We start from the raw sequence: 15,758 nt of genomic DNA on the forward strand, positions 1-15,758 counted from the left end.
CAAGGAGAGTCACTGGGGCAAAAACTACCCTTTGTGTATAATTATAGTGGTTACAAAAGTATTTAGCAAATACACTGCTAGAGTTTTTTTTCCTTTTTTTCCCGTATCTTTGGAAGCACAGTGTTAAAATTTCTGAAATGGCTTCCAAATTTGTGAGTGAAATTTCATTTGTAAGATAATTTAAAGAAAAGTCTGACTGCAAATTTAACATTTTTTTTTTTACTATAAATTATCTCAAGGTTTAAAACATTTAAATCTGTATATATTATTGGAATGTAATTAAACATCTATAAAGCACATAAATCCCAGCAAGACATATCAAGGCTGATATTCTCTCATCTTCCTTATGATCTTTCTATCCCACCAATTTTGCTTGGTTTCTGATTTCACTAAGTTGGGATTAAATCAGTGTATTCCTCCCACTGCATAATTTAGGACTGCTTTAAAACGATGTAATTACAAACCTCAGTGGCAGATTGTGAATTGCATTCACTGTCATAACTGCATTAGCATGGTTTAAAATTCTCTCAGAACAGTGGGGTGAAGATGTTATGTTAATACGGTAATAAGTTCTATTGCTCTACTCTATGTCTGCTATTGAATATCTGCAGCAATTGTAGATTTGGATGGGATCCAAAATGAGACACAGAACCTTGAAACTTGCCAATGTTTTGTTCATCTACGGTAATTTTAAAGAAAAAAGTTCTTTAAAACAATAAAACTGGATGAAAGGGTTAGTATAGGATTTTAAACTTATGTAATTGCAGACTTAATTTTATAAATAGGTAGAGTCCTGATCTATCGGTCTTCCTGAAGCAGGGAGAGAACATTTTGGGTAGTTACCTACTCTAATTTTGATTACTTTCTCCAGAGTGAAATTAAAATACTTTTTGAGCATTTTCCAAAGCCTTATTTGACAACATTTCCTATATTCACTCCCATTGCTCTGCCAACCCACAATCCTGTCCCTTATCATGAATTCCTTTTTCATGCCAAGTCTCAATTCCCTCTTCTTTTTCTGAATCTAGAGATGGTAGGCCCATTTAAGCTGAATATAGTCTTCCTCATCCAGGAAGCCCACCTGGATGAGATTTTGGTCACATACTTTCCAGTTTTAAGTATACAATGAAAATGTCTTTTCATGCTTAAAAAAGCCCTCTTACATACTTTCTCTTTTAATTTAAGATGCTCATAACTTCTAGATAAACACTTTCCTTTAGTGTAAGGCCTTTGGTATGTGGAAACTCATGTATCAAAATTAGCTCTATTATTCTGCTGGTACCGAAGCTTGATTCATTAATTTAAATTCATTTCAGCCATCTTCACCAAATTTCTTTAATTTCTTTGAGCAATTGACATGTTTTGCTACTTTATAAATTACTAATTTGGGAGAAACAAAAAAATAGCTTGTCTACATATAAAAATCGAGAAGCTATAATTAAGTTCCTGCTTGTTATTATCTACAAAGATATACACTTTGATCAATATAATTTCCCTGCCATGCATTTCTGGGTGTTTATAAATGAACTGCATTGTGGTGGGAAAAGATCCCAGTGCCTCTTAACGACTACAATAACTCTCTTGTAATTTTCTCAAAGCAAATGGTATTCGTTTACTCTTCTTCTTGAAGTTCATAATAAAAGCAAACAGATTTTTGTTAAGAATCTTCAGGTTGGTAGATCTAAAGGGTCTGAAACTAGATAAATGCATACTTTAAAGAAATAAGCTTTTAAAGCAAAGGGGTAGGGGAAAAGCCCCCACCTCTTTAGCTGCACAGAGTTCAGTTCTTTTTTTTTTTTTTTTTTGAGATGGAGTCTCGCTCAGTTGCCCAGGCTGGAGTGCAGTGGCACGATCTCAACTCACTGCAACCTCCACCTCCCAGGTTCAAGCAATTCTCCTGTCTCAGCCTCCCAAGTAGCTGGGACTACAGGTGCCTGCCACCATGCCTGGCTAATTTTTGTATTTTTAGTAGCAACAGGGTTTCACCTTGTTGGTCAGGCTGGTCTTGAACTCCTGACCTCAGTTGATCCACCTGCCTAGACCTCCCAAAGTGTTGGGATTACAGGCGTGAGCCACCGCACCTGGCCTTGTTTTTAATTTTAGACAATCGTAAGTTTAACAATGGATACTGAAAGGGATGTATTACTAGTATCGTAACTTACTATAGTCTATGAAAATGCACTGAATTTAGGAATAATGAATTGGTACCTCTCTCCCTTCCTTGAATTTGGCTTATAAATAGGGATATCTGGCTAACAGGTTCCAGTCCGGGTGTCACTGGTTTCCAGAAATGTTCCCTTCCCTGCAGCTTTCCAATAATCACTGTTATGTTGTGTGGCAAATGATTAACTCTCACCTCGGACTTTGCATGCCTGCTTTTAAGTATGATGGGTTTCAGTCTTGGAATGGAAAAAATACAAAAGTCACCTTAAGTCTTACAGTGCAAGGGTTTTAATAGTCCACACTAAAATAGGCAGTACAGTTTTGTAGTTTAACATTAAAAGCAATCCTGCCTTACCTTAAAATGCTTCTACTTAAGAATGCTTCTTCCTCCCCCACTCCTTCACTTAAGGTATACATCTACGGAGGTACCCCTAAAGTGCATTTCTCAGGCATTAAAAACAGCACTGTGATTTGCTTTCCACAGAGTCCTAAATAACAGCCATCTTCATTTGAGAGGCTACAGAGTTCAGGCTGAGCTGTGACAGGAGCCAGGGGGCCAGGGTCCCAGAATAGCTTTTTGAAAAAAATTATGCCACCCTCCTCCGCGGCACGTATCTTCTCTTACCACAAATAAATATTTAATGCGTCCTTGGAGTCATGAAATATTGAGAACCCAATTGACACTTCAATTTCCAGAAAAATAAAATCATGAAGGCATTGTGTAAATATTCTGAATTTGGTGGAATGAGACGACACGTAAGGGGGCGGGCCTGAAGTCTCGGATTTGGAACTGGGGGCTTGGGGTGGTGCTGGGTAGACAGTCTTGGAGCGTGAAGGCTACTGGGGCTATTGCTTGTCCTCGTGGGGGTCGCCAGGGAAGCCCGCCTCCTCCGGGGACCTGCCCGCCTCCGGGAGCAGCGTGGCGCGCACTTTCCTCTTCTCCTTAAAGCGGCCGGAGCGCGAGATCTTCAAATTGCGGCGGCTGCTGCCGGATTTGTCCCCATATAACTTGTCTGGTTTGGGGGGTTCGCCGGCGCCCCCGAGGAGATTGGGGTGCTGATTCTCCCTGGAGCTGCTGGTGCAGTCCGGGCTGGGCGGCGCAGGTGGCATGGGCTCCCCCGGAGCGGGCTGGGCGGGAGGCTGCACCCCCACTGCAGCTTCCTTGCTTTTCTTTCTGCTGTTCGTGAGCGATTTCCACCAGGGGCCCGAGCTGCCCGCACTGCCGCTGTCGGCCATGGCCGGAGGGCCTAGGGGCTCCCGGCACCCAGAAGGAAGGGCCAAGGCGGCCCCTCCCTCCACGTGGTCTCCGGCCGTTCACTCCACCCCTTCCCCGGCTTGCCACACGTGGGCTGCGGGGTGGATGCTGAGGCAGCGGCCTGTGCTGGGGAAGAAAACAAAACTTGGTTACTGCGTTGGTTGAAGTCATGTGCCCCCGTCCCATTTCCTCTCCCTTGTGCTGTCTGGCACCGGCTCGGCTAGGGTGGAGAAACCCAATCCCGTAGCCAAGTAGCCCACATTAGAGTTAGACGCCACTGCGCCCCGTAGGGTGCTGGCGGAAGTGTCTTTCAGGGCACCATCATCTGGTCTCCAGGCTGAGCCTTGAACTCTTTGGCTTCAACCTTTGCCTTGCCTTCAGGGGAAGTGCAGTGCAGTGGTCAGCGTGCACGGGGGACCCAGGGGACGTACCCAGCCCTCTGGATCAATCTGTCTCGAGAAGGAAAATGACCTGCCCTGTCCACACTGCTTGACTGTAGATGGATGCCCAAAGTGACCCATCCGGCCCAGGGCGGCCTCCCTTTGGATGAGCACCTGGGAGGAGGGCGCTGGGAACCAAGTGCATCCTCTCTACAGGTGAACGGTATTAATTAGTCCATGGTCAAACAGTCAAATTTCCCTGCAAGATCTGCTCCCGTCGACTTTCGTCCCAGGAGCCTTTTCGATGAGATACTTAGGAGAATTTATATCCCAGCAGGAGAGAAGGACAAGCTTATGATATTTTTGTTTTGGTTCTTTTAAATTCTGCTTTTGACCACTTCTGCCTTGTGACTTTCAAAGAAGCATGTCTAGACTTAACTTCCCTTGAAAACCGCCATCCTAATTCTTCCTTTTATTCCCCAGAGCCCAATCTTGCGTCTTTTTGAAGTCACCCCCGGCTGACGGTTGAGATGAAGCCAAGCGGTATCAAATGGCCTCTTCCCTTAGTTTTGTATTAAAATATGCACCGAGTCTGTACGACGCAGCTCAACTCGGGAGAATTCCAGTTACAAAGTAAAGGTTTCTCTTCTTTTCCTTGTGCAATTCCCTCCTCCCAAGGAGAAAGAACGCAACCAGGAACTCCGAAACAACGTGCTTCTTCCCCAAGCTTCTAAGACCACCCCCCCCGCCCGCCTCTGCGAAGCGAAAGGCCGCTTCTGAGCACTTAGGTGCCGGTACAGCAAGCAAGACTCTCAGCCCACTTTCTGTGCGGGGTCTCTTGGGCGCTGCCACCAGCAACGCGCAGGATTCGCCTGCGCCGCGGCTCACTTCCAGGTTTCCGCTCGGCTCCTTCCCAGCCCACGCGCCGGGCGCTCCTGGGATTGGCGAACGCGCTGGAGAGGGAAACTTCGGCGGTGTTTGTTGTAGGAGGTTCTCCTCCCGGAACCGCCAGGGAGAGGAAGTCTGATCGCCTACGGGAGGCGGCGGGGCGGCCTCGGCTGCGCCCCGAAACCGCTGCACCAGCTCCTCCCCAGGATGCCCTGAGGACACACTCGGGCAGCGACTTGAAAACAATACAAGAAAAAACGGCCAAAAGTTCTTTCAGTACAAAAGGCACCCACGCCCTCAGGCACAATTAGTAACTGCGTCTGCAACATCCCATTCACTCCTACTTTGCAGATCGGAAAAGCAACCCCTACCCCCAAGTCATTTACTAACAGTAGTGGTAAGGTGTCCTGATGCTGCTTTCTCTCCTCTAACCTACAATTTCTTCTTCACAATTATCAACTTTGTGAGCACGGAAGGGCTTTGTACGAATTGCGCAAGGAAAAGATGGCAAATTACGCAAAAGCACAGAAAACGGAGTTCTGGAGCGTCCGTGGTTTTCAGCCTCTCTTAGGGCGCCGGGAGGCGGGTACCTGGGAGGTACCAGGCAGCACCCCAGGGTGACCCCCAGCGTCAGGCTCTCTCTCGGCGGACGCCGAACCACCCCCAGTCGCTCACCTGCTCGGGCTTCACAGGACCCGGAGGCCCCGCGCGGTGAACGCGGCCGACAGCACGGAGGGGGCGCGCTTGGATCAACCTGGAAGCTCGAGTCCCTGGGCGCAGACTTGGAGAGGTCAGGCTTCTGGAAAGTGTACAGGTCGGAATTCCCGCAGCCCAGCTAAATCAGGTGCTGCTGCTGGTCTCCTCGGGCACCTCCAATTTCTGTGCGCTGCGGCGGAAGCCCGGGGCTCGCAGCGCAGTCTGTTCAGGTCGGAGGGGGCGGCGGCGAGGGGCTGCCAGACTCACTGCCCGGGGTGAAGGTCCAGGCCGGTTTTCCGGTCTAGTAGTGTTTCATTCGCCCGCGCGTCCCTCTTCCCTGCTAGCACCGCCCGGGAGCCGGCTGAGAGATGGGACCCTGGCTGTTCACTCTGGCGCATCGAACTTGCCTGCGTGTCCGTAGGAACGCAGAAAAGACATCTGCCCACCTGCTGGTTATTTGCCAAGTGATTTGGGAAACCAGAAGGCTGGGGCAGCTGGGGGAGAAAAGAAAATAAACCAGGAGGCGGTCACCGCTGCCACAGGTGCAGGTAGGAACTTCGCGTTCCCGCCCTCCAGGGGAGGAGATTGGATCAGGCGCCAGTCTTGAGGTGTTTGATTGGAGAAAAGCTGTGCAGCGCCGCTCCCCCGACCGACTCCTTGAGAAGAAACGGCGGAGACCTGAGGCCGAGGCCGTAGGTGGGCTCGGCTGGGTGAAAATTGCCGCAGCAGCTCTCCCTTGGCCCCTTCCCGGTTTATTTTCCCCCTTGCTTTCCAGGTCCCGGGATCCCAAGTTTTGTAATTCACGGGAGCGAATCCACACCCGAGCAAAATGTTCGCGTGTTTCAGGCGCTCTTAGTTGAAAGGCTGTAAAGTTATTAACAAGTCCGCTGTGTGCCAGCCAGGCGACATTGCAGGCTCTTTCTGTGAATTAAGTCATTTATTTCTCACAGCAGCCCTAGGAGGTAGGTGGTATTATTATCATTATTATTATTATTCTCACTCGACCGGGCGAGGAAACCCTAACACGGGAAAATGGTTGCTCAGGGTTGCCTGTCTGGTACCTGGCAGAGCAGGATTGGAACCCAGGGGGCCTGACTCTAGCTTTCACAGTCTTACCCACCGCAACCTGCCCGTCTGGAACTCTTAACACGACTCAGTGAGGATGTGAATTTCCTTCTTTCAGGCCTGGAAGTCCATGGACAGCCACCCCACGAGGGCAGTGTAATCCAGCCCTGAGCCACTGCAGGAAGTGAACCAGGGGATTGCACTCCTGGTCACATAACAGTACTTCTTATTCGTTTGACATAAAGATATTGGCACAGGGCATTTTCACTAATGAAGGCAGAGGTGCAGCTTGCTTCATCTTCCAGGATGTTCTTCTCTTTCAAAAAACTATTTTGATGTTCCTTGAGCTCATATACAAGCATAACTCCTCTGAAGGACTGGGTGTGCAGCAACTGAGCATCTTTGTTGTGAAAACTTTTTGCAGTATAAAAGCAGTGAAAGACAGCCGGGCAAGATGGCTCAAGCCTGTAACCCTAGCGCTTTGGAGGCCAAGGCAGGTGGATCACATGAGGCCAGGAGTTTGAGACCAGCCTGGCCAACATGACAAAACCCTGTCTCTACTTTAAAAAAAAAAAAAAAAAAAAGGCGGTGTAGTGGTGCACACCTGTATTCCCAGCTATTGGGGAGGCTGAGGCACGAGAATCACTTGAACCTGGGAGGTAGAGGTTGCAGTGAGTCGAGATCCTGCCACTGCACTCCAGCCTGGGTGACAGTGAGACTCTGAAAAAAAAAAAAAAAGAAGAAAGAAATAGTGAAAGACATACTGCCTAACTCCAATACTCAAATAATTTGCAATATAGAATTAGTAGAAAAAATTTTTATAGTATTTCAATTTGTGAAAGGTAAAAATATGAATATATTATTTACTTTTTAGTTTGGGATTCTTTGAATTTTTTATGATATGCACAGCACGGGGTATTTGGAAGTCATACATTTTTATATGTTTCTTGGGATTAGTTTTAGAACATAAACATTCAATCACAGCACCAGGATTGAACAAAGGCAGAACTTTGAGGGGAGAATGGGATAAGTCATCATAGTGCCATTACTTTACAGATGAAATTGAATCATGGAGGAATGCCCTTGTCTGAGGAGTCATCACCACTAGGAAGCTATGGAGCTGGGTTTTTACATTGTTTGTTGAGCATATGGGTGAAAGAATAAAAAAACTAGGAAAAGAAAATAAGTTCTGCCAGATGGCTCCTCAAGTGTGATTTGAACAAAAGGGCCAACATTTTAGTAATAAACGAACCTCTACTAACTGCTGAAATTAACAAAATCAATGATTATTTTACATGCCCTCCCTCATTTATATTCAGCAATTTTGAACTTAGTAACAACATCTTACAAATAACCCTTGTGTACAGGGAGGACATTCAAGGAGAGATGTGAAAACTGAGGAGAGATTAGCTGAGATGCAGAATGGGTGAGCATTTCAGATGGAGGAAATAGCATGTGCAACAACTTGGAGGTGTGAGGAAATTGAGGTTTCTTGAGAGGCAAAGAGCAGGCGCGTGTGATCTGAGTAAGGAGAGGGAGCTGAAGCTGGAGAGGTGGGTGTGACCAGACCATTCAGGACCACAATCCACTAAAGAGGAAGAACATGATAAGATTCGCAGTTAAATGTGGTGCCACGGTGTATAAGGAATGAATGGGGCTGGGCGCGGTGGCTCACGCCTGTAATCCCAGCACTTTGGGAGGCCTAGGCGGGTGGATCACGAGGTCAAGAAATCGAGACCATTCTAGCCAACATGGTTAAACCCCGTCTCTACTAAAAATACAAAAATTAGCCAGGTGTGGTGGCGTCCTTCTGTAGTCCCAGCTACTCGGGAGGCTGAGGCAGGAGAATCGCTTGAACCCGGGAGGTGAAGGTTGCAGTGAGCCGAGATCGCACCACTACATTCCAGCCTGGTGACAGAGCTAGACTCTATCTCAAAAAAGAATGGGCCAGGCGCAGTAGCTCACATTTGTAATCCCAGCACTTTGGGAGGCCGAAGTGGGAGGATTGCTTGAGCCCAGGTATTTGAGACCCGCCTGGGAAACATGGTGAAACCCCCATCTCTGCAAAAAATAGAAGAAATTAGCTAGGTGTTGTGGTATGAGCCTGTAGTCACAGCTGCTTGTGGTGAGGTGGGAGGATCACTTGGGCCCAGGAATTCCAGGCTACAGTGAGCTACGATTGCACCACTGCACTCCAGCCTGGGCAACAGAGAAAGACTCTCTCAAAAAAATAAAATAAAATAAAATAAAATAAAATAAAATAAAATAAAATAGGTGGATGGTACAGGGGACAAAATGGGGCAATCAGGAAACCAGCTAAGAACTGCTGGGAGGCTTCAGGTGGATATTCTGAAGCCTGTAGTACAGTGGTGGGAGTTGAAGTGGTGGGGATGAAGGTAATTACGCAGATGCAATAGGAATGTTGGAGATAGAATCAACAGTGCACTTTCATTTAAGTCCTACAAATAAGGAGATTGAGTTTGACTAGAAGCTGAGAAGGGAAATACTTTCACAGCCTTTCCTGTGACTAGGAGTGGCCATGTGATTCAGTTTTGGCCTATGGGGCTGTAAGGAAGACTTCTGGAAATGCTTTTTCTCCAGATAAAGGACAGAACCTTCTGAGAGAACATCTTTTGCCACACCCTTGATGCTTGCATTTAAGCACAGCATGAGGATGTGACACCTGGTGTGGCAGCAGCCAGTGAGGCAGCAGGCATAGGAATAGGAGACGCCATGCTAAGGATGATGGCATGGGAGTGTGGAAGTGTCTGGGTCCTCGATTACACCATCCATTCCCCGAAGGAACCCTGGAACCACCTACCTTTGGACTTTTAGTTCAGTGAGATCGTACATATCCCTGTGATTTAACCACAGATTTAAACACAGTTTTCTGTGTCTTGCGCCAAACCCATTCCTACTTGGTAGGGACTATTCTAGTTAGAGGAAGAGATGATAGTGTCCAAAAGGGAAAAAAGGTAATATTGTCACATTTTTTTGGACTAATATGAAAAGTTCTTCCCAGAAGGAGGATTTAGTGAAATGTTAAAGTGATGGGCAAGTTTTTAAAGGCAGAGAATGCATCTGTAAAATTTTGAGTTAAGGGAATGAGTAGATAAATGCATGTGTAGTGCATGGATGAGTAAACGGGCGGTAAGACCAACAGGTGAAGTTAATCAGATTATCTGCGATATCAATGTAATTTGACTTTTAAAGACAGCGTTAAACAATTAAGACTTATTTTTCTCCATTTTTGCATCTAGAACTGTTTTAATCTCTCCCACCAACACACACACATACACACACACACACACACACACCCCGTTAGTATTACAAATATAGTTGTGTTCTGTAACTATTGATCCAGGAATCATATTGTTTGGTTCTATAAGGAGGACATGGTCTGTCCCTACAGCTCCATATTTGTAAGCTAGACATCTTGCATGATAGATGCATTTAAAAGTTGACTCATCTATTTAGTTAATAGCAGATGACTTTTAATGTTATAATATTGACATGCTTTAACTGGACAAAGCTTACATTTCTTTTTTTTTTTTTTTTTTTTTTTTTTTGAGACGGAGTCTTGCTCTGTCGCCCGGGCTGGAGTGCAGTGGCCGGATTTCAGCTCACTGCAAGCTCCGCCTCCCGGGTTTACGCCATTCTCCTGCCTCAGCCTCCCAAGTAGCTGGGACTACAGGCGCCCACCACCTCGCCCGGCTAGTTTTTGTATTTTTTAGTAGAGACGGGGTTTCACCGTGTTAGCCAGGATGGTCTCGATCTCCTGACCTCGTGATCCGCCCGTCTCGGCCTCCCAAAGTGCTGGGATTACAGGCTTGAGCCACCGCGCCCGGCCCCCAAAGCTTACATTTCTTAATTTATCTTGTCATTTTTCAAAAATGTGTTGATGATTTGGGTAAGGACACATTTTTTGTTTTTCTTTTAAAAAATTAGCACAGGGCGTGGTGGCTCATGCCTGTAATCCCAGCACTTTGGGAGGCCGAGGCAGGCAGATCACCTGAGGTCGGAAGTTCAGGACCAGCCTGACCAGCATGGAGAAATCCTATCTCTACTAAAAATACAAAACTAGCTGGGTGTGGTGGTGCATACCTGTAATCCCAGCTACTTGGGAGGCTGAGGCAGGAGAATCACTTGAACCTGGGAGGCAGAGGTTGTGGTGAGCCAAGATAGCACCATAGCACTCCAGCCTGGGCAACAGAGCAAAACTCTGTCTCAAAAAAAAAAAAAAAAAAAAAAAAAAAATTGCTTCTTTAAAAAAAATAAATCGAACCTTTAAGTGCAATAAATACTTATACTCAAAGACAATAGAGAATGAATTATTAGAGGGCAAGCATTGCACTAGCAATTAAAATCAGATTTTTACAGGTTAACACGGCATCTGCTATCCTAGCAAATCTGGCATTGAATGGTAGGTTGAGAAATGTATTATCGGCCTTTTAAGCATCTGTATTGGGAACTAGGCAAAGAGAAAAACAAGATGAGAAATTTAAAGAAATATAGAAATCTAGCTAATCAAAATGAAGAAAATAGGAATCACCTGTGTTCTTTTCATTCCAGGATGACCCTGGTTAATGTTTTGGTGTTATTCCTTTTGAGCTTTTTGCGACTTATTTTCATGTTTACTCTTCGTTTTTTCCTTTCCCTGCCTTTCTTCATTCCTTTCTTCTGTGGACTCCTCCATCTTTTGGAAATTAGGCATGTATCTCTCCTGTCCTTTTCCTTTATAGTCATCAATGTATGAGTAGTTTATGATTTCTTTTTTTCTTTCTGTTTATATGCATCAGTGTCATGGATTTAGAGAGTGGGGATTTTACCCATGCATGAAATTGGAATCCACTTTTTATAGCATCTCATCCTGTACCTTGTCAGGTTAACACAAATGCACATCTAGAGGTTCAAAAATGATAGTCACAAAACATTACTAATTATTTCAGTTCTACACATTTTCCCTGAGTGCTACTTGACCTAAGCAGGGCTGATTTATTCGCCCAATGCCACCTTTCTCGGCAGTTCAACACCAGCTGACTCTTTCTGACCCCACTCCTAGTCCCTGTGTCTCACGAGCCCTTTCCCTGAATCATAGGTCTCCAAGTCATCAGCCTCCCTGTTCACCCATCTTAACAAATGGTCATCCGGTGTCTGTGATCAGTGCTGGGAATGAGGAACTCACTATCTGCCAAGTCAGCTGTTCCACAGAGAAGCATTGGGAGATATCTGTTGGTGCCTCTTTCTTAGAGTAACAGACCTCCTTGACCCTTCTCCATAGGAACCTATTGATATTTTTGTTCTCCCTTTGTTAGTTCAACTCCCAGATGTGTCTTCTACACTTATTGTCTCCATTTTCTCACCCTAACTCCAATATGGCATCTGCACGCCTCTCCCTCCAACATGGTTTATCTAGGGTCCCTGGGCTTATAGGACATTTATCAGTCCTCATCTTTTTGACCCATCTATAACATCAACACTGCTGGCTCTTCCTGAAAACATTCACTGTTCTGTCTTTTCTTCTTTTTCTCTCTGCCTGCTGCTTTGTCTCCTTTCCCAGTCTATCCTCTCCTTTCCTGTCATATTATGAATAAAGCTAAGCTTTGGAGCTGTTACCATGAGACAGATACCATGGTACATGCTCTCCATGTATTATCTCATATAATCCTCCTAGCAACCACCAGCTATTTTACAGAGGATGTCAGTGGTACTCAGAGAGGGCAAAACAGCCTGTGGTTAGTAGTGCCAGGATTCAAAATCAGGCAGCCTGACTCCAGAGCTCAAGCTTCTCAACACTTCAGGATGTTAGAGTTCTTGAGGTTCAGTCCTAAGTCCTTTTCTGGTCATCATTGCTATGCCCATGGCTTCAGGTGTTATTTCTGTGAAGATGACTCTTGAATTTGTATCTTTAGCTTGAGCTTCTCTGAATTCCAGGTCTAAGTATTTAAGTAGTTCTTTGACATTTCTGCTTGACTGTCTTAAAGGCACATCAAGCTAAATAAGTATAAAATAGGATGTCCCAACACTTTCTCCTTTTCTGCTATGTGCCCTTATTGCAGGTCTAAGTGACTGGTACCACATCTAGGCAGTAATGCAAACCAGAAACTAAGGTGTCTGTCTTGTCCATTTGGGCTGTTATAGCAAAACACCAAACACTGGCTGGTTTACCAACAACAGAAATTTGTTTCCCACAGTTCTGGAGGCTGGGAATTAAGATACCACCAGATTTGGTGTCAGGTGAAGACCCATGTTCTGATTCATAGATGGCTGTCTTGCTTTGTCTTCACAAAGTGAAAAGGGTGAGGGAGCTCTTTGGGGTCTCCTTTATAAGGATACTAATCGCATTCATGAAGGCTCAGCTTTCATGATCTAATCTCCTCCCAAAGGCCTCGCCTCCAAATACCATTGCATTGGGGATTGGGTTTCAACGTAGGAATTTTGGGTGGACATAACCGTTCAGTCTATAGCAGTGTCCTTCTTGGTTTCTCCCTCTGCTGAGTCTCACATCCAGTGTGTCCTAAAGCCTGTCAACTCTATTTCTTAAATGCTTCTTGCATCCAACTACCACCCTCCATTTCCATTGCTGCTCTGTAATCTAAACTATCATCTTCTCTCAATTGCAACCGCAACAACCTAACTTGAAACCCTCTATCCACTTTTGCCCTGCTTCATCCTGTATCTTATGGTACCCAGAGTAACCATTTAACCTTATCTCCCTGCTTATAACCCCACAAGGGTGTCCCCTTGCAAGTGGGATAATAACTGACGTGACTCATAAAGTCCTATATAATTATATATGGCCTATATAACCTAATTCTTCAGCCCCACCTCATTCCTCTCTTCCCCTCCAGCCACACTGACCTCTGCCACCCTCAGTGAAACATTCCTTGACAATCCCCTCAGCCCCAACTAAACCATATGATACTTCCATAGCATAATTATTTAATGAAGATTGCTGTTCTTTATTCAGGGGTTTACATTTATTCTATTTTTGCTGTTTATTCCTTCTGGTATCTCATAGTTTCTTTTTTTTTAATATCTTTTTTTTTTAATCTCATAGTTTCTATCTGAGAATACTTCTCTCTGAAATACATCCTTTAGATTTTCTTTAAGTGAGGATGGGCTGGTGGTGAGCTCTTTTTAGCTGTTTTCTGATATTTCATCCTAATTCTGGTATGATATTTTTGTTGTGTATAGAATTTTAGGTTGGCAGTTATTTCCTTTTAGTACATTGAATATGCATTATTTCACTGTCTTTAGGCTTACATTATTTCTGCTGAGAGGTCAGCTGTTAATTTGTCCATCTTTTGAAGGTGACTGGTACTTTCCCTCTGCTGCTATTAAGATATTTTTTCCCCTTGCCTTGGGTTTTCTTTAGTATCACTGTAATGTGTCTAAGTATGGATTTCTTTTTATATTGTTCGGGATTATATGCTGCTTTTTTTTCTCTTCAGAATTTAAGACTTTATTTTCTTCTTCAATTTAAAGTAGAAGTACATTATGGTGTAGATCAGTTTCTTTTGCAAAATTACAAATTTCAAGAATCTTCCACTTCTTCATACTTTCTTTAATAAAAAGACACAGGTGTCTTGCTGTGTTGCCCAGCTGGTCTTGAACTCCTGGCCTCAAGCAATCCTTCCACTTTGGCCTCTCAAAGTGTTGGGATTACAGAAATGAGCTACTGTACCTGGTCTACTTTAAAGTGTGACTTAAGAGAGTAGGTCATTTCTCTTTCACATAAGAGAAGGCCAGAGGTAAGCAGTGGCAATGTCTTTTCTGCCTGAGCAGCAGCAGTAGTCACAGGTTTAGAATGACATTGACACTCACAGGACCCAATAAGCCTTGTGGCATCCAATCTGGCACCCTGTTCACTTAACTTTGAAAGATACAGAACAACATGGCAGCATGAGGCTTATTTCAGCAGGAGGCTTTACTCCAGCCTGCCAAGTGTCAGCTCAAATATAAGGCAACAAGATCATCCAGTGGGTGCAGAAGCCACCTGGCTTAGAAGCTTCATGCTCCATGAGAACTAATACCTGTTGAGATAGCCCATGACTGTAATTTCCAGGAATCTTTGCAATAAAGAACACTACACTTAAGGAATCTCAAAACTCGTGGTTTGCAATGGGCACTTATAGTACGTGTCAGAGTCCTCTTGGTCCGGATACAGTTTACCAATAAGGGATCATCTTTAATCATAAAGATGATCCAGTATTGCCTAGTATCACAGCTGACATTCCATTATTACCTTGCCTAATAGGCTTCCAGAGAAATGATGAAAGGCAAAGTCATTTTACCAGGGAAGAGAAAGGACTTTGTTAACCCTTTATTCAGAGCCGTCCAGGGCAGTCTCGCATAATCCGAACCCAATCTTCTGTCCTGCTCCTCTGCCACTCAGGGGTTTATTTCCAAGGTTGCTTTAAAGTCCAAGAATCCTGCTGGAGTTCTAGTTACTACATCCATATTCTAGCAGGAAGAAAGAGAAGATGAGTCTACCTGCTTCCTCTTATGCCTTTAAGTTTAAGAAAACTTTCAGGAAGCATCACTCAACACCTCTTATTTTTTTCTTGAGACAGGGTCTCACTCTGTTGCCCAGGCTGGAGTGCAGTGGTGTGATCACAGCTCACTGCAGCCTCAACCTCCCAGGCTCAAACAATCCTCCTACCTTAGCCTCCAGAATAGCTGGAACTACAGGCGTGCCCTACTATGCCTGGCTAATTTTTGTATTTTTTGTAGAGACAGGGTTTCACTATGTTCCCTAAGCTGGTCTTGAATTCTGAGCTCAAGTGATTTGCTCATCTTGACCTCACAAACTGTTGCGATTACAGGTGTGAGCCACTGGCTCTGGCCCAACACTTCCAATTCCATGTCAGTGGCCAGAACTTAGTCATATGACCACATGAATCTATGGGGAAAGTGGGCACATTGCTAGTCCGAATAAGTTTTGGGATTCTGTTACAAAGAGAAACAGGGAGAACAGATAATTGAGTCAGGCAGTTAGCAGCCTCTCCTATACATATATATGGTGGGAACAATAGCTTTTTATTAAATGCTGACATTAGGCTGGGCAAAGTGGCTCAAGCTTATAATCCCAGAGCTTTGGGAGGCTGAGGTAGGAGGATTGCTTAGGGCCAGGAGTTCAAGACTAGCTTGGGCAACATAGTAAGCCCCTGTCTCTACAAAAAAAAAAAAAAAAAAAAGAAGAAAAAATTAGCTGGCATGATGGCATGCACCTGTAGTTCCCAGTGACTCGAAAGGCTAAAGCAGGAAGACTGCTTGAATCCAAGAGTTCCAGGCTTCAGTGAGCTATG

At 44.9% G+C, this 15,758-nt stretch overlaps 2 protein-coding genes across 4 annotated transcripts in view; one reads left to right on the plus strand and one right to left on the minus strand.

Annotated features, from left to right (window-relative positions):
* LOC103227371 (E3 ubiquitin-protein ligase ZNRF2-like) overlaps positions 1-15,758 on the plus strand; it is a 170,269-nt gene that overhangs the window by 114,479 nt on the left and 40,032 nt on the right. The window contains exon 1 of one of the 2 annotated variants that reach the window (XR_005242477.2): positions 5,831-5,930. The exons of the other annotated variant lie outside the window; for it this stretch is intronic. The gene's annotated coding sequence lies outside the window, so the exon portion shown is untranslated. Of the gene's footprint in view, positions 1-5,830; positions 5,931-15,758 lie in introns of those variants that run through there. 2 annotated transcript variants of the gene reach the window in all.
* PRR15 (proline rich 15) lies at positions 1,853-6,641 on the minus strand. 2 transcript variants are annotated; one of them, XM_007981757.3, is made up of 2 exons: positions 5,362-6,641; positions 1,853-3,539 (listed from the first exon to the last, which is right to left on the minus strand). In XM_007981757.3, the coding sequence occupies exon 2, from the start codon at positions 3,397-3,399 to the stop codon at positions 3,010-3,012; it is 390 nt and encodes a 129-aa protein (XP_007979948.1). In that variant the 5' UTR covers positions 3,400-3,539; positions 5,362-6,641; the 3' UTR covers positions 1,853-3,009. The 2 variants fall into 2 exon arrangements, with proteins under 2 accessions (XP_007979948.1, XP_007979944.1); XM_007981753.3 differs by having other exon boundaries at positions 1,853-3,544.

This window comes from Chlorocebus sabaeus, chromosome 21, assembly GCF_047675955.1.
Source record: "Chlorocebus sabaeus isolate Y175 chromosome 21, mChlSab1.0.hap1, whole genome shotgun sequence".
Taxonomy (NCBI): Eukaryota; Metazoa; Chordata; class Mammalia; order Primates; family Cercopithecidae; genus Chlorocebus; species Chlorocebus sabaeus.

Excerpts from the sequence above, each read along its gene's own strand:
- PRR15 (XM_007981757.3), bottom strand. The coding sequence starts at position 3,399 with ATGGCCGACAGCGGCAGTGCGGGCAGCTCGGGCCCCTGGTGGAAATCG.